General features: G+C 42.7%; 2 protein-coding genes across 2 annotated transcripts in view; one reads left to right on the top strand and one right to left on the bottom strand.

Moving 5' to 3' along the window:
* Positions 1-19,282, bottom strand: part of GTF2F2 (general transcription factor IIF subunit 2) — a 164,101-nt gene that overhangs the window by 88,691 nt on the left and 56,128 nt on the right. The gene's annotated exons all lie outside the window — the stretch shown is intronic.
* KCTD4 (potassium channel tetramerization domain containing 4) lies at positions 9,206-11,259 on the top strand. The gene has a single exon (XM_066593250.1). The coding sequence runs from the start codon at positions 9,234-9,236 to the stop codon at positions 10,005-10,007; it is 774 nt and encodes a 257-aa protein (XP_066449347.1). The 5' UTR covers positions 9,206-9,233; the 3' UTR covers positions 10,008-11,259.

The raw sequence follows: 19,282 nt of genomic DNA, 5'->3' as shown, positions 1-19,282 counted from the left end.
TTCTGCTTTTTGTGCTTTTTATTCTCTCCCCAAAAGGAGGAAAGGGAGCTGTAAAAGAGAAAATAGAAACACTCAATAGGTTACTTGTGATCAAAACAGTGTGTGTATCTTCAATAAAGTACGCAGTCAAATACTTCAGTTTATATGGAAAGGAGGATCCAAGAGACTCAGCTATAAGAGCCTAACTAAACGAAAGGAGAAGGGGGGTGGGGGACTTCCAGACTTTCGCCTATACCACAAAGCTGCAATAGGAACCCTCATACTAGACCTATTTCATCATAGATCAGACAAATGTTGGGTACAAATTGAAAACGAAAACAACACCTTTGAGACGAGGGGAGTGTTTTTTGGATTCCGGGTAAGGTCAGCCGGGGGAACATAGAGACATCAGCCCTGATGAACACACTCATGGGGGCGTGGCAAGATGTCGGTCCCGGGACCCCTGACTCCACTGGTGGGTAACCCACAGCTCATAGCAACAATGTCTTCCCATATCTTGGGGTTCCTGCCACCGGGGACAGAGCCCAGGGCGGGGAACGTGGTGGACTCGGGGGGTATACGGGGGCTGGTGGATCTGGGGGGGACACGGGAGCTTCCCCCGGGCTCATGGATGCAATACCTTCAGGTACGCAGCTACCTGGAGAAAATTAAACCAGAGGGGGGCTGGAGCGAGAGCCTTACCCCCTTCGAGAGACTATGCTGTGCCTCGGAAATACCCAGACATACGGTCTCACTGCTATACGACCAACTACTAAAGGAAAAGCTTGACAACCATCTCCCCAGGTGGCTGGGCGCATGGGAGGAAGCCTTGGGTAGATCATTTCCCGGGGAGCTCTGGAACAAGGCGTTCCAATTCACACATAAGATGTCCATAGCCAGCAAACTACAGGAACTGAACTTTAAAATTCTTTCACGGTGGTATATGACCCCGGAGAGGCTACACACCCTCTTTCCAGCGACCCCGAACACCTGTTGGCGCTGCAGGGCGGACGTGGGCTCAATGCTCCACATATGGTGGGGATGTCCCATGGTCACTCCCATATGGCAGGATGTGAAGCGCCTATACGAGAAGGTGAGCAGGGAATCTCTGTCCCTGACACCCGAGTTGGCACTGTTGTCCATCACGCCGGAAGGCGCCCCTTCCCTCAAAAAAGGTCTACTGAAGTTCTTCATTATGGCCACGAGACAATCGATTCCCAGATTTTGGAAGCAAGGAATAGAAATACCTAGAAGCGCCTGGGTGGGGGCGATGGACGAAATAGAACGCATGGAGAGACTGAGGCTCTCGGACGACCCGTCGGGTCACGATAAATTCTACCATACATGGGCAGCATGGATAGACATCCGGAACACACCCTTATTCGCTGATTGGCTACAGTCAGGGGTGTGTGTGTAGCCCGACCAAACTATACCCATAGCCAGAAACAACCATCCTGGAGTCCCCAAACGACCCCCCCCCCCTTCCTCACCAACCCCCCTTTACTCACTCCCAACTTACCCCCTCCCCTGTTTGTTTATCGCACAAAATTTCACAAACAAGTAGTGCACTTTTCCAGTTAAGATTTATTAAGTCATATTGTTAAATGGATCTAATAGCAAACTGAGATATCATAAACATTTTTTTTCTCTGTCTTGCTTATTTTGTGAAACCAATAAAAATATATTGAACAAAAAAAAAAACAAAAAAACAGTGTGTGGATGTTAATGGTTCTGTTTATACACCGAAATACACTAATGCACCCCCTGCGAGGGGAATTTTCTGTCCGACTAGCCTGCACTAATTTGCTTACCTTCCAATAAAACCATATGAGACAGAAAAGCCACAGTTCTTTAGAGAAATAGTATCATGGCTCCCGTCACCACCTAGCCACAAAGGAGCTTGACTGGTTCCATTGAAGCTCTTGATGCATGTTTCATTGCCGATATCTAAGGCTATGCCCACATAAATGTGCATTTACTGTGATTTGATATGAAAATAAATGTTATGTGAAGATAAAAAGATGTCGTTTAAACCGCTACATAAACTGCACATACGTCCATATACCTATTATGAGAAAAGAAGATATGGAATGAACAGTTCAACTTCATTCACCAAATATTCTCCAATTTACAGATTCGCTAATTCAAATCATACACTGGAATAATGACTTCATCAAAACAAAATCGGAAACTTGGCACCATCTATAATCCCAATGGGGACATTTACCATTCTATGCTTCATGCACATGACTGTATTATTGCTCAGTACGATGTCAGAGTTGTACAGAACTGTAAAGCAGTCGTAATATTATAAATATTTGCAGTTTTCGTAATTATCTCATTCTAGTTGCATTCAGCGTTCGCAGATTATTAGTAAGGGTCCTTTTGTTCGGATTTTGTAGGATGCCATGTACAAAACTGTGCTGCACTCCACTGGATGCATATTCGTGCAATTTTTCTACACAGATATTACTAGATTCTAAAAAATTACATTTGTGTTGAAACCTATGTGCACTGTATAGGTATTAAAGTGCTCCCCATAACTGTAGGCATGTATGATAGAATATGAAGAAGGAGATACACTGCAACTCATAGGTACAGTCATGGCACAATCTTCTGAATGCTTGCTATTTTCTCAGCTAAAGAATTAGTGGGCACAGCCCTAAATCTGTAAGGTGCAATCACTATTCAAAAATCTTCTATGAAAGAAGGTTTCTATACCCAAACTGCAGAGGATTCTTTACTGTAAGAGCAGCGAGACTATGGAACTCTCTGCCCAAGGAGGTGGCGATGATGAGCTCACTGAAATAGTTTATGAGGGGCCTGGACACCTTTCTTGAGTGTAACAAGCTTGCATATTATAGTCAATAGTAGCTTCAGAAGGATTGTTGATCCAGGGATTATTCTGAAGGAATTTTTTCCCCTAAAATAAGGAAAATTGGTTTCTACCTTCAAGTGTTTTTTTTTGCCTTCCTTTGGATCAACAATGCAGGATAATATGCTGAACTGGATGGACATTCTATGTTACACTATGCAAATTGAGAGAAAAGATAAACCTCTAAAAACGCAAATTCCATCCCTGGAAAATAGAAAGTAGTGTATCAACTAGACATATTTATATTAAAAAAAAATAATAAAAAATAAACTTAATCTGGGCCTAATGCTAGCAAATAATAAAGTGCTAGCACTAAAAGCAAAAAAATGTTGCAGAAGCGTAAAGAGGAAATGAGTAATGTGAAGAAAGGACTCCCAAGACTAGGAGAGTCTACTTCCACCTCTAGCTTGGGGAAATTCATACATTTAGTTAGAATTGCTTTTGGATACAATAAAAAATTAAACCTAGCCTAATTTGGTTTTAAAGGGAAAATGTACAAAAAAAGTCAGGTGACAGAATCTGTGTTATTTCTGTCATTTTAGGGCTGTCGGCCAAGACATAACTTCACTGCTCTTATGATTGGTAGCAGTGAGTCAGTCTTTTTCCATCTGAGTGTACTTGTTATTTATGCCCTGCCTTAATATATGGTGAAACCTGCCAAGACTTACAATTTTTCCATCATTTTCATATTTTATCCATGTTGTACTTGTACAGGCATTGTAAGTTATAGATGACAGGTTCTCGTTTCAATGGATTATTAGTAGGTTCCTTCAACAGTAAGCTGATCACATGGTGACCCACTGCTGATTCCACTTCCATCAGCTGGAACATGTGGAGAGAATGATGGCTAGTGCCACATTCTATTGCAGCCCCGCCACAGGGAAAATTCTCCATCAATGGTGGAATACACTGATAGACTGGGTTCTCAAGTGCCAGTCTTTAGTTTCAGCTTGTAAAGAAGTACCTTGAATTTCTTAAAGGGAATCTATCAGGTCCCCTAAGTTGCCCGGGCTGCAAAGTATATCGATTTCAGCGGTCTGTCACTTATACCAATTGGTTTAGTGGTTTTGCAAATCTTACTTTTGAAGCTTTGCAGGCTTGGACTGGAGAGAAGTCCAATTAAAACTCATGCATATTCAAATATGCACGCTACCTCTGCCTCCGTCCAGAGGCTGATTGACAGATCCCCTGTGAATGCACAGCAACACAGAAGGACCTGTCAATCAGCATCTGGAGGAAAAAGCAAAGCGATGGGAGTGTGCATATATGAATATACATCTGCCTCATTGGACTCCTCTCCAGTCCAGAACTGCAAAGTTTTAAAAGATTTGCAAAACCCCTAAACTAACATAGTCAGATCATGGGAGAGATCCTTGTATTGCCCCCTAGTCTATTTATACATAGACTGCCACTTATAAGATTAACTATCACTATACCCTGCAGCTCACAGTTTAAAGGGCCTGACAGGATCCCTTTAACTCAGAACTCACTAAGAGTATTTGGATTAGTTTTTAAATGCGTTTCCTAAACCAGAACATCCCTTTGTACTGCCACAAACATGACAAAAAAGTGCTAGTAAACTCCAATCATAATATACTGTCTACGTAGGCTGGAAGAACGCCATCTAACGTGTGGAAAGAAGCTGGATCAACACACAAATAGCAACTTGTGTCTTTACAACAGAAATGTGTTATATTATAACAGCACCCAAAGGCTGACTTATATTGGTGTAGTGAGCAGTTTTCTAAAATAACACAGGAGTAAAACATAAAAGAACCTAAAATAGCACTGCAATTTACAGCACTGATTTAGTCAGCATATGCCATCCAAGTATAAGGGGTTTAGTCATTTAAATAAAAATTATTATTATTTATCTGTACTTACCTATTCCTCTCCAGGCAGTCTTCTTACCAGATCTTCACCTCACCGATCTTCTCCTGGCTCCTCTGGGTCACCTCACCTTCAGCCAGCTGGATCCTCCTCTTCCTGTTATGTAGCAGCTATTCACAGGCATTCTGCTTCCTGCAGGTCAGTGTACCTGGTCACTAGTGATGTAGCGTTCACTGCCTAGCAGGGAATGCTGAATCCTTGGCAGCCTGCTTTAGTATGCAGTCGCAGGGTCTCGCCGCTATACATACTATAGGAACACTAGCAGCAAGGCCCAGCGCTGCCAAGGATCAGCATTCCCTGCTAGGCAGTCAACGCTAGGTCACTAGGGACCAGGTACACTGACCTGCAGGAAGCAGAATGTCGGAAATGTACGCTTCGTCACAGGTAGAAGAGGATCCGGTTGGCTTGGGGTGAAGTGACCTGGTGGACTGGAGGAGCCAGGAGAAGTTCGGCAAGGAGAAGATTTAGTAAGAAGACTGCCTGGGGAGGAATAGGTGAGTATAGAATTTTTTTATGACAGAACCCATTTAAGGCTTGTCGGGGCTGTGATCCATTTGTGGTTTACGAAGCCTTGAACATGCAAGTGCTAATAGCTTGGTGAGCATTGCTTGGGTTAAGTATTTGGCGAAGGCTTTAAGGGTGCCTGTCCACAGACGTGATTTCGCCAGCGGTAAACCGCTGGCGAATCACGACGGACGAAGCTTTCCATAGCTTTGCTATGGAAAGCGCCGACCCCGTGTCCACAAGCGGAGAGTCATTATGATTCTCCACTCGCGGCGGGCAATTCGCAGCATGCTGCAAATTGCCCCAATTCTCCGTGGTCAGCCTATCTATCAGATTAGGGTGACTGGCGGAGATTCGTGTGTGGTGGCGGCTCCCGTGGCAGAGATCTGCCGCGGGACTTTGCAACGCCCATGAACAGGGGACCTAACCCAACAGTGTCACTGACAGCTGGATTACCCAGTGCTGAACATACATGAATATTGTAGTAAGAGGCAGCAGAAGTGCTTCATACATATTCATGGGATGACGAGTGTATTACCTTATCAGCTCTGTAATATTACGACTGGATGCTATAAAGAAAAGGACATTAAAACTGGCAGCTGCTAGACGCCAGATATACAATCCAAGAACAGTGTACATTCTATGAGAACATGACAAGGAGACATAGTATCTTATAAGTCCATCAGCCTTCACTTAGTCTCTGTACGGTTGTGCTGACCTGCCAGGATCAATACTAAATGTTTTATATATTGAACAGTTACACATTATAATTATACTAATTTTATATCTTCATCTTTTAAAATGGACTGGCTGGGCTGCTGCGGGCAACAACTATACTTCTTTATAATGACCATTCCAAACACGAAGGTCAATGATTACAGCCAATCTATTCACCTAAGTAAAAGAGAAAAACATGCATCCTTTACATTCACTGTAACAAATCCCTTGTGTCAACTCCTGTGACATAGAATTGTACAAGGGAAAGAAGGACTCTAACCCAAGTGCAGGACAAGCATCTACAGGTCCCTGCCAGACTGGGAATATAGCCTGGACAAATGGGGCTGTGGGTGCACAAAGGAGAACTACCAGCAAATGGACTAGGAAGATGTTGTGGGTTGCCATGGTAACTGCAATAGAACAGGTCTGTGAAGCATTAAACTTCTATTTTACAGCTAATGAGAGATATCTACCATGTCATTGGCCATACATATACACAATTTATTTGGGATTGCTTAAGAAGAATTACGTCTTCAAGAAATAGAAAAAAAAATTGTATTGGGAGAGTTAATGTAATACTGAGAAACCCGTGGCTCCTTGTTTCTTCGAAAAACTGTGCTTTAACTTAAAGCTTTTACTAAGCATCGGCTTTTATCTTCCACTAAGGAATACACCAGACGCTCCAGAGTAAAAGCCTCTGATAATTGCTTCTCTGCCTCTCACCTAAATGTTAAGAACTGAATCGAAAGGCAACTTTAAAACATTCTCCTGAGTAATCATTATTAGAAAAAGGGGAAAAACTTGCTGCAGACCTCCGGAAGATTTCCATTTCTACTACACTAAATGTAAATTCACCTTCAGTGCTTTCTAAGCTAAAACAAAGCAATTCATATTAATGTCAGCATAAAGGCCAAGTGTCAAAAATGTAATACAGTAGACAGGAATTGCTTTTAACCATATAATCGTTCCATTGCTGGGTGACTGAAGCGCGCTGTGAACTTGTTCTTGGCTGAAATGCAAGAATCCAGGAGCAACCATCTTGTAGCAATTTAGTATCCGACCATTACGATGCCAAGTGTGACACAAAACTACAAAAAAAGGGTCTTCACATCATACTTACATTTATACAGCACGTCTTTGTAGCCCTTAAAGGGATTCTGTCATTAAAAAACAAAAATTCTATACTCCTCTATTCCTTCCCCCGACAGTCTATTTACCAGATCTTCACCTCACCTATCTTCTCCTGTCTCCTACAGTCCAGGGGAGGTCACCTCCCCTCCAGCTAGCCGATTCCTCTGCTTCCTGGGACAATATGTACATTCACAGGCAGTCTTCTTCTTGCCAGCAAATGTACGCTACGTCACTAGTTCACAGCCTAGCACGGAGTGCAGAGCTATTGCAGAGACTGCTCATCCCGCTGTGACTGGGGAAGGCAATGGCAAACCACCCCGTAAAAACAGTCTGCCAAGAAAACGGCACAATGTCACATCACCCTACCAGTCGGTCACGACTTTGTCCTTGCACCAGAGGACTTTATCATTATGTTGGCACACAATGTCAGAAGCAGATGTTGGCTTTTCTCGCCAATATCCAGAAGATGTTGTTGCTGTATGAAAGTTGGCAGTAGACGAGCAGTTTGATTAAAATGGCATATAACATGGAAGTCCATATAAAGCAAAGGTGTAAAGCATTGCCCCTTTTGACATTCATCAACACTTGCAGAACTTTTACGGTAGTCAAATAATAGAGGTTTGTATAGCGAGGCGGTGGGTAGCAGGTTTCAACAGTGGCAATAGCATTTTGAAAGACAAGTCACATTCCGGATGGCCATGCAGAGCGGTCACAAGATGAAATGTAGAGCGCCTCCATCAGTTCATCCGCACAAAACGGCAGTTGTTAATGCTTTGGGGGCCAATATACAGCTTCTTACATAGTTCAATGGTGGTAATCTGTGGATGAGCTGATCAAGGCATTCTTCACTTTGTGGTAAGTAAGGGAGATGGAATAATATCTCCACAGTGCCACCTATTGGAAGGCAGCATTCCTTCAGATCAATGTTAGACTACACAAGCTTTGTAACAATGGAGGGGGGAAGGTGACAGCTGTGTATGGCTATCCACAACACGGCTTCTCTTTTGGTATCGTCACTGTTGAAAAGCGCCTCCCACTGCTTCACTGTACCAGCATCCACAGTTGGGTCTACACAAGCGGTCAGCAAGCGTTGACAGATTTCAATGGGTGCAATTTTTCCCACATACAAGAATTCTACTCCAAACCTTTGCTTTATAAGCATGTTCAGGTCATCCGCCATTTTGTCAGATTGTCCCTCCGATTCCATCTGCCATACGGCAACAACCTAAACCAAATACTGGTGGGAAGGTTCAAACCCCATTGCCATACCAACATTTGCCATCGATGTCGTGTGCCAACATAATGCCATAGGGGCATTCGTTTCGGGGCGAGCCTCCTATTTACTTCCTTTTGCAGTTGTGTGTAAGCCATACTGTACGCGTGGGCGGTGAAAAGTCGTGTTTTGCAGTGCTAATGTCTGTGGGCAACGATTTAACAAGCACAGGACCTTTAGCATCCATCGCACAGCAGTTCTGCCCATAAATGAGCTGCTCAGCTCATAAATAATGGAAGCAGCACCTCGGGCACAAAAAAAAAGTTAGACATTTCTACTTGTATGTTACTACGCCACCCCTGAAGAAACTCTTAACGGTCAGTATACTATAAGTCAGCTACGGACCATGATCCATTTGTCCATCCTCTGCACTCAGCGTCATTTTATTTGTTCCGAAGCCCTCCGGGAGAGGTCCAGGGTCATAGCTTGCACTTGTAAGCTTAGGCACAGAACAGAAAACACTTTACAATATATTCCAATTACACACTTGAGATCTTGCTGGCATAGTAAATATACTATGGTAATAGCAGCCATGTTGAAATAAGCATACATACAGACTGTACAGCAGTTCTGGGACACTAGCTAATATGGTACGTCAGGGGGTGGAGGGCAGAGTCCACCCAGCAAATCCCTTACACAGTTAAATGCAAATGCTTTTTTCTCCCAGCTGTGTTGCTGATATCTCGCTGTTTGCATAACTCATACGCCACCTACTGCAAAACCGAGCTGACAGCTCATGCAATGCTGGCAGCGTTTTCATTCCATCATCGTGGCAGAACTGAATACGACTTTTTTTTTCCCCTTTTTCTTTGAAACCAAACAAGAGCGAGGCCAGCTAGCAAACGTAACACACTGTTGCTCAGAATGGAACGCAGAATCAACAGACGGGAGAAGGAGTGCGATGACAAATGTCACAATTCCGAAGACGGAGATCAAAGCACAAACTGTAAGACGGTTCTAGTTACCCTTAACGTTGGTGGATATCTCTACATCACACAAAGGCAGACCTTATCCAAGTATCCGGACTCCTATCTTGAAGGTGTGGTAAGCAGGAAGATTTTCTGCCCCATTGATGCGGATGGACACTACTTCATTGACAGGGATGGGCTATTATTTAGGCATGTTCTAAACTTTCTCCGGAACGGAGAACTCTTACTACCTGAGGGCTTCCAAGAAAACCACCTTTTGGCTCAGGAAGCCGATTTCTTCAAGCTCAAGGCACTGAATGAAGCCGTAAAGGCGAGGTGGGAGAAGGAGCAGCAAGCGGCCAGAGAAACCACCTTTCTAGAAATCACTGATAACCATGACAGGTCTCAGGGGCTAAGGATCTTCTGCAATGCCCCTGACTTTATAGCCAAGATCAAGGCTCGCATTATCCTGGTTTCTAAAAGCAGACTGGATGGCTTTCCCGAGGAGTTCAGCATTTCTTCCAATGTTATCCAATTTAAATATTTCATCAAGTCAGAAAATGGGACACGGCTTGTGCTGAAGGAAGACAATACCTTTGTCTGCACCTTAGACACGCTCAAGTTTGAAGCCATCATGATGGCACTCAAATGTGGCTTCAGACTTCTGACAAGCCTAGACTGTTCGAAAGGGTCAATTGTGCAGAGTGATGCACTTCATTTTATCAAGTAATTACTCTATCGCTAAACAAAGGAAGTCAAGCATGCAGCGAAGCTTCATTACACAGCAGCAGTCTGGAATAACAAGACATACCCTGCAAGCAAAAGAGATCCGCTGCCAACCACTACATAGGAAACAGTGGTATGTCCATTTCCCCCATTGTTCCCCCTATTTACACAGGCTGCCGTGAACGCTCTGCTTTATGTAGAAGGCACAGACTCGTGCTTACAAGACCGTGCCTACTGTTAACGAAGGAGTTAAGTCTCCGTTCTTCGCCCAGACGATCTTGCCGAAAGGCTGTGTGCACTTATATGAGCATCAGCAGCCTGCTCACATTTCATCATTTTTTGGGCTGAGAGGTCTCTCTTCTTGGATATCAAGCACTCAGCTTGTCCATAATGCACAACGTCTCCAATTCATTACACAAGACTGGATTTGGTAGAAGGTTGCATACTTCCTTCCCATCTACAATCTATATCATTTTAGAATATAGATTGACATTTCAACATGTATTTACTTACGGGGGAGATCATCTTTTCACATCCACTTTTTTCTAGGGAATGGAAAAAAATTCCACAAAGTGAACGCTGTGATACAAGAGTCGATTCATCCAAGAGTCATTTCCAGTGAGTGGATATTCAGGGTCCTAAAATGTGACTGTTACTTTGCATGTTTCCAATGTACTCATGAAAAGGTTACTTGAGGTAAGAGGCACAAGGAGCTTACTATATGTAGGATTGGAAAGTGAGGAGAAACGGTCCTAGCTGAAAGTACTAAGAGACAGAGAACACTACTTTAAGGTTGTGTTTATATGCATTGAATATAGGCAAGATCTGACTGAGGTGTCATAATGACTAGATCCACCAGAACCAACTATTACTTGACCAGCTTTAACATCTTACCAACTCCGTTGCTGTTACTGCTACAACGGTACTGAGTAAAAGGTTATAAGTAAAAGCCCCATTATAAAGAATGGCAGAACTTGACGACGGTGAAAACTTACCAACCTAGTAAAAGTTTGTCTCTGTTGAAATGGGGAGCTTGGGATTTGGCTATGGTACAATGTATCAGAGTGCCACTGATCTGTTGCCTTCAGCGTTCCATATAAACCCAACCTATAGTGCGGTTGGCCATCGGCCGAGTAACAAGTGACTTGGCTGGTGCACTGTTGAATTAATTGCTGGCTACATTTTGCACTATTTCGTGGATATGTATAAAATGTCATCAACATTTGTAAAGTTTCTCTTTTTGTATTATACTGTCGTAAAACGTGATAAATACCAAGTATTGCACTATTAAAAAAGGGATGAGCATAAACTGTCAAATATTTATAACTAGAATTAACTTATTATAAGAAAGCATTAAATATGCCATTTGGGCTACTGATACATGAAATAGCTGGTGTCATCCAAAGCGAACATAGATCAATGTTTATAGGATATAATTGTATGTAGTTCTTGACTAAATTTGTGACAAACTGTCAATAGGAGGCAAAAAAAAGTTGTTTTTTTAATAGAAAAAAAATATTTAAAAAAAAACAGATCACAGCAAAATGAAGAGAACAGATAGATCCTCCTGCTGTGATTCTAGTAACTACAATTACAATGTTAAAGTTATTGATTTATTCGTTTCTGGTGATCTCCCAAGTGTTCAAGTCCAACTCTATACAAAGCCTGACAGATCATGTTTGGCCAGTCAGTTCTCATGAATGGTTCACTGTTTCGCTCATTACAAGTCATATACACATAGGTGTAGGACCTCAAGCTACAAAGTGCTCTTCTGTATGTCTGCATACTGACAGGCTGCTGTAGACGTCCCTATAGAGTGATCGTTCCTTCTCCTGCTGTTTAACTCTTAAGACGCCCACAGCCTGTATTGTATATAACACCACTAAGGTTTCTCTCTCTGGATTATAATACTTTATTACCCTACATGTGGAGCACTCCCACACCCAATACCAACCATAAAATCAATTAGACAATGCATGATGTAGCAATTACACCTTGTTTGGGTATATAAGTGGGGACGTCCAGAAAAACAAAACCTACCGCTTGCTTTAGGTGAAAATGAATATATATCACCCATATGGGTTACCTCAAAAGCCAACACATAGCATATACTAACTCAGAGTATAGTCATGGCTCGTTAGAGATTCTATATAAAAAGCAGGTTTACCTTACAGATGGAAAAAAACTGGGTATTTTTTTAGTCCACAAGTACATGTCCGTTTAGTCAGTCAAAAGCATATGTCTATGAAAAAGCACTGGAATGGGGGGGGGGGAGAAAGATAAATGATTGACATGGAGCATGTTCCTCCAACAGCACTCCTTGGCCATGTATCAGGCAGCTTCTGGTCAAACTAATATCTATGGCCAGCTGAACTCAAAAAGTCTTCCAATACTTGAAACAGGAAAAAAAAAAGGTACCAGTATTACAGGGCACTTCAAAAAGAATGGTGAAGAGGTAAAGCGGATTTATTCATATATTGACTGACATACAACAGCCAGAATGAGGTTAAAAAGATAGACAAACTTTTCAGGTTTTTGATGCACTTTACAGAGGTTTGATGTGGGCGCCGTAGGCGACAGGGCAGATGTCAATTATGTAGTCCAGTTCTGCAGATCTGCATCATATCTCCTTATCGACTCCACTGCCGTGGAGAGGAGTTGTTTTAGGTGGTCTAGTGTCACCAACAGCGCCCACATCAAACATATGTAAGGTGCATTAATAAAAAAGGCTCTCCCTTCATTTCAGGTCCTGTCATTCTGGCTGTTGTAGGTCAATTCATGGATGAATAAATGAGCTTTGCTTCTGCACCATTCTTTTTTAATCATCCAGTTTATATCTTCTTTATCATTATTTTTAAGAACTACCTACACTTTTTTTTTTTTTTAAACAAACTTTTGACATGTCAGAGTGACATGCTAGAAGTTTTGATTAGTGGGGTCTTGCTTTTGAGCCGCACCCAGCAGCAATTATCTGAGCGCTGTGCCCTCTGGGCTGTCTTCGCTGCCTGTCAGCTCCTCACGGCACCTGAAGGCAGGCACACAAAGGTCTGTAGACCTATTCTGCATCTGCGCTCAGCTGGCGAGAGGAGCTGACAGGCAGAGTAGACAGCCCCCCTGCTTTCAGTGATCAGCAGGGGTCTCAACAGCAGGAATCCCACAGATCCAAACTTTTAGATGTCACTCTGTCAAATCAAAAGTTTGAAAAAAGTGCAGGTACTCTTTAAGCAGCTCATTTATTATTAGGTGGCATGTCTTCCCAGAAATCACCTACCACTGACAATATGTAAAGTACTGATAGATTTCTCTTGTAGAGACATACAACAAGTGTCCTGGTGGGGAGGGGCAACCATATATTAAGCTAGATGTCTTATAATAAAAGTCAGTGCTAGATATAAGTTACTGTTTATGCACAAGGTTCTAGTGGGTGGTCCCATTAGCAATCGACAACCTGACCTGTAGACTGCACATACTTAGATAGCCATCAATCTCTAAGTAGTACCGCCCACTGGACTCCCAAGCATAGAAAGCACAGGGATGTCAGTGAAGGACATGCAAGTTACATTGACTCTTTTCCCACAAAACTATATTGCTCAGCTACTCTGCTATAATATGCTGCCTGCAGAATGGCCGACATGTACAACCTGACAGCAGAAAACAAGGGAGGCTGTGCATAGACACATTAAAACCAATACAAGGTAACATGTTGAGCAAGTGCACAGGATGATGCAAACAGGTATAACTCTATAAAAGTATCACCACACTTTCAGATTTCTTCAATTGTTATAGATTTCAGAAATGTAAATGTAATTAAATATACGACAATAAATAACATGAGTAACCCCAAAATACAGCATACTGGGGGCAAGGTAGGAAAGGCACCCAGGTAGACAGCCTCCAGGAAAAAAACCTATACAAATTGGAGTATGAACGTAATGTGCCTATGGTAAAATAGAATGTGACGGGGAGTTGATATATCGAAGGAGATTTACTGTAAGATACTAAATGCAATAGAGCTTCAGCAAAGGTATAAAAAGCTTTACTACCCAATATCCACTTACCCTACAGAGATCGGCTATTTTAGGGGGAAAAAACGTTTGTAGCTATACATGTATATCTTGTATCAGGGGTGTAAGAAAAAGCCTATTGTTGGGAAATCTAGTTAAAGGGCACAATATACTGTAGCTGACGCTATCAGCAAATCCCCAGTGTGTTGTGAAATCTACAAAGTAAACCTGGATTCAATAAACTGCATTCAATGGATTCTTTAATCCGGTTTTGCACTTAAGATATTGATAATGTAAATACCGAGTATAACAAAGGCGTAAGGCAACCCCCAGCATATGACCAGTGGGGACATTACGACTGGCAGGTAGACAACTAAACTTGTTTTACTACTACTGGCAAGGAAAAAATAAAAAATTCTTGTCATTGAATCCAAAGTAGGACAAGTCTCAGGTTTATTATAAAGCATTGAAGTAACATTTACGTCTTCTTCATAGGTTAACAATTTTCTAGCAGTGTTTCCACCTAAATTAGTAATGTTAAAATATTATCAAGGGTAGAAAAATTTTTTGGCAAGCAATTCCAAGTGGTGGCAAAATAGAAGTCATATTTAGCTTACACGATCATGTGCGGCGCATGTTCGGTCAGTGCCTGGCGCCTCGCTGCTCCCTACTTCCTGCTGCAGCAATGACATCACAGACACATGACCACTAAGTGTCTTAAACTGGCCAATAATTAAAGGGGTTGTCTGAATTTTTTTTGCATAGCTGCAAATATGTTAACAAAAGAAGCTGTACTTAACCGTCCTCTCAACCTCGCCCCTGGCGATCAAGAGCTACAGCCCCATGGTCCTACCAGTCTTGGTTTAGGAAAGGATATCACCTGACCGTTGCAGCCAATCAGAGGCCACAGTAGTCACATGTCAATCCCCTGGATTCACCACTCAGATGCTGAGAACATTGATACCAGGAGAAGACGACCTGACCACAGCGGCCTCTGACTGGCTACAGTGGGGTGGCAATAGACGTTTCTAAACAAATAAAGACTGGTCGGACACCGAGTCTACAATGTTAGATTGCCAGAGAGGGTACGAGTAACCATTTTTTGTTGTTTTAACACATTCGGAGCTATACATAGAAGAATTTTCCAGCGATTGGACAATTCCTTTAATTGCAGCTGTCACACGTTCTTGCATCAGGACTTTATTGCTGTTGTAGCAGGAAAGGTAGAGCCGCTGATGAAAGGGTATGTCTTTTTTTATGTGTTGCCAACATTGTAAGCAATTTACAAAAACATGTCTGCCTGGGTTACCCCTTTAATGTAAAATATACTAGAAGTGCCCAGAAACTGAGCAAACATTTAGACCCGACAGTCATCTTTCTCATTAACACTGGCTTTTGCTTTCCAACTCCAGACAACACTTCGGTGTCGCTGCCTGTGATAGCAGTTTTCCTCCACAGGACAGGCAATCACAATAAAACTATACACGCAGAGCTTTACTTATGGCAATGAGATTCTCAGGAGAAGAGCAGCCGTTCCCAGAGGGATCATGGCTTATTACATGCACTGAACCGCTCTCAAGTCCTAGAATCATCCAGGATAGGTCTTCTGCAGTAGACATACTCTATACTTAATGGCAAGATTCCTAATGGGTGAGAACATTTACTCAGTAACACCTCATTACCACCAGTGTCTGAAGATGTGCTCACAGTCTTTCAGTGCATACTATACTTTCATTAGGTTAGATCAGCTACATGTATGAGAACATAGATGATACATACAATACCCACATGGTAGCCATGTATGTAAACTGTGAGGTCTGCTTTGGAGGATACCAACTTATATTAAAACGGATGTCTTCTCATGCTATCTGGTAAAGAGGTCCAATGGGATTTTAGTGCTTTCAGCATCTTAGAGAATACTTAAAATGTTTACAAAGAGTACTGTGAAGTTTTGTTATAACTGCATCTATAGAAAACAATATTTACTCTCAGATATATCTTTTTAAAGATGGACATAAGAATGAAAGTTGGATAATGGTTAAGTAAGTACCAAGACATAAGTCTTGAAGAAAGCCACTGACTACAGATCTAAAGACTCATGGAGACTGATATATGCACAAAATTTATCCAACAAAGTCAAGAGACTTCTGAAGGACCGGATTGCTTCTATGGACTAATAAAACCTGATCTTCCTACTTGCTGGAGAGGACAACAGACTCATATGTTACATCTCACAGTAAATTGGACTAAGCATCTTGTGCAAAGGTTGGAGAAGAGTCAACACGCTTACATTTAAGTAAACTACAGCCAAAAAAAAATAAAAAAATCACAACAAAATGGATTTGGTAGATACTAAAGCAGAATGAACTATGTAACAAGGTCAAAAATGCAAATACACTGTAGCACTGAACTTCCAACCAAACCAATACAATTGTGTGTTTCCTTTATTAATGCACAGGAAATGTTGACTGTACACAAAAAGTTTTATGTAATGCCTGGTTGAGACGCAACGATTCTCGCTCAAAAGACATCATTTGAGGGATAATCTGTATGCATTTAGACCCCATTTACACTTACAGATGATTGCTCAAAACTCGTTCAAATGGTAGTTTGAGTGACAGTTTTGAGCAATCATCTTTGCATACTTTGTAGTAGCCAAGTAGCTACTATACAGTTATGCAGCCGGAAGCGGGACACTGCAGCAGCCTCTAATCGAACATGCAGCTGTTTAGCATAAGCAAACAGGTGTATTGTTCTGCATACTTACAGCCCCTGCGCCACTGTGAATTCACAGCAGGACACAGGCACAGAGAATCTTATCAGCGCAGTCGGCTGATAGCAGCCTTCTCCGCTGATAACAGCTGATCGCTCAATTCTAGGAAGATAGAATTCAGCGATCAACGACTCGTGCACGAAAACTGGATGATGTCACTGCATTTAGACAAAATGAAAATCGCTCAAAAGACGGCTTTGAGTGATTTTTGTTGCGTCTAAATGGGCCACAGAAACTTTCCCCCACAGATTACAATTGGTTGTTGGTGGTCCAAGCAACTTAGTTGAGTGATAGTTTGAGTGACAGTTTTGAGCGTTCACTTTGCATGAGTGTGTAAATGAAGGCTCACGGTGTATGCAGGAGACAAGCAGCACCACTATCTTCTTCATACAGCTGTTGTCTTCTTGGAGCACACAGCTGGTATACAGCTGAGAGCGCCGAACGGGGTATGCAGAACACAGCTGGAGCGCCGTCTTCTGTATACTACTGCTGTGTTCACAGAGCGCACAGCTGGTATACAGCTGAGCACTCCAAACAGGGTATGCAGAACACAGCTGGGGAACTGTCTTCTTCATACTCCGGCTGTGTTTTCCGAGCGAGATACCAGCTGAAACAATGAGTCCTCAGCGGGATACCGCTGAGAACTCTGCACGCGGCACTGATAAACGTCATCGATGAACGACTCGTTAACGAAAATTGCACGATGTGTGTGCAGTTAGACCCAACAATTCTTGCTCAAAAGACAGCTTTGAGCGAGAATCGTTGTTTCTAAATGGACGTTAACAAGCAAGAGTACGCAAAAAGTTATTGTCATGGAGAACGCCGCACACAGAAAAATCCCATGGCATTTATAAATGGGGTTCTTTGCTGAAGTCTTCCTTCTACGAGTCAGCGCAGAAAGCCAATAGCAGACTGGCTCTCACTCTTGTGGACCCAGCCAATTATTACGTAGTCTGCCTGCACACAGACTGATTTTTGCTGCGGAATCCCCGGCACCGAGGATCCACAGCAAATACTGACCATAGTATGCTATAGAAAAATCGATTCGTCCTGCACACAAGCGGAAATCAATTACAATTTCCACTTGCGGAAGGGGAAGGGGGGGGGGGCGCAGCATGACCAATTTTTGTGTGGATCCTGCATGGACAGCTTCCACTGAAGTCAATGGAAGCCATCCGACCCGTGGCCCGTTCACAATTAACACTGTGGACAGATCAGGATTAAAGAAACCTTTGAAAAGAAAAATCAGCACTGCGCATGTCTGACGGTGGCTTGCCGCGAGCATCCCCAGCACATAAAAAAAAAGGAGAAAATAGAAGAATGCAAGGTCACTGGCCATGGTCAGAGCCGGAATCCGATGCGGAGGGTAGCTACATATGTTTTCCTGCCAGGTAAAGGCCCTTTTGGATGGTAGGACTGTCGGGCGAACAATGCCCGACACTTGTCCCCGCACATACTAGCTCCTGTGCACCTGCATAGTAGCTAGTATCATTAGCTCACAGCGGGGAGGTGCAGATTTCTCTCCTCTCGCTCCCCTGCCCCTCTCCATTGAGCAACATAGCAGCCGTTCAGTACTAAACGGCCGCTATTTACACTGACGATTTACATAAACGATGGACGATGAGCTGATCGCTGAGTGTAAATAGCAGTCGTTCAATACTGAACGGCCGTTATGTTATTCAATGGAGAGGGGCGGGGGAGAGCGAAGAGAGAAATCTCCTGCAGCCTCCCTGCCCCCGGCTGGCTGCTCTGTGAGTGAGCCAGCAATACTAGCTCCTGTGTAACAGCATGGGAGCGAGGACACACAGGGATTAGTGTGGGGCATAGTCTGCACGACATTTGTCCCATGTAAACCCACCTGAAGTGTATGTGCAATCACAACTTCCTCTGGCTACATCAGCTGCTCATCACAGGCTGCACCTACAGCAACCGGCTGTTGTAAACTCAGCTTCATTTGAAAAACAAGGGATGTCTTAAGATAGCCCTTCTTTAAAAAAAAAAAAAAAAGAAGACGCATTTACAGTATTTCTTAAGGTGTGTTCACACTTGCAGATTTTGTTCAAGCCAAAACCAGGTGATGATTATAAAAGAAGAGACAGAATAAAAAGAACAGATACAACTTCTTCCATTTGACTTCAAAAACTGCATAAAAAACCTGAACAAAACCTGCATGTGAATCCACCCATATGTCTTTAAAAGTGAGGAGATGGGCTGGTGTAATGAGAAATACATGGCTGTATGTAATCATTTTCTAATATGCTTCCTAGTTTTCGAAATCTCTGCTGTCAATGACTAGAAGCCAAAAACTGCTGCTGATCTAGTCCTGCTGACACATCTGAGGGTTCACCAAGTCTCAGCTACAGTAACATGTGAGCCAAAACCACCAGGAGTGGCAGAAATCTCCATTATCCTGTGTAGCTAAAACGCTTCAGAACGACAAAGTTGTCTTTTAGCCCAAAAATATTTTGAATGGTGCATTCAAACACGTCGCTGATTTGCTGG

The sequence above is a fragment of the Eleutherodactylus coqui genome, chromosome 1 (assembly GCF_035609145.1).
Source record: "Eleutherodactylus coqui strain aEleCoq1 chromosome 1, aEleCoq1.hap1, whole genome shotgun sequence".
Taxonomy (NCBI): domain Eukaryota; kingdom Metazoa; phylum Chordata; class Amphibia; order Anura; family Eleutherodactylidae; genus Eleutherodactylus; species Eleutherodactylus coqui.
Note: the sequence above shows the minus strand (reverse complement) of the source record. Positions and strands in the feature narration are given on the sequence as shown.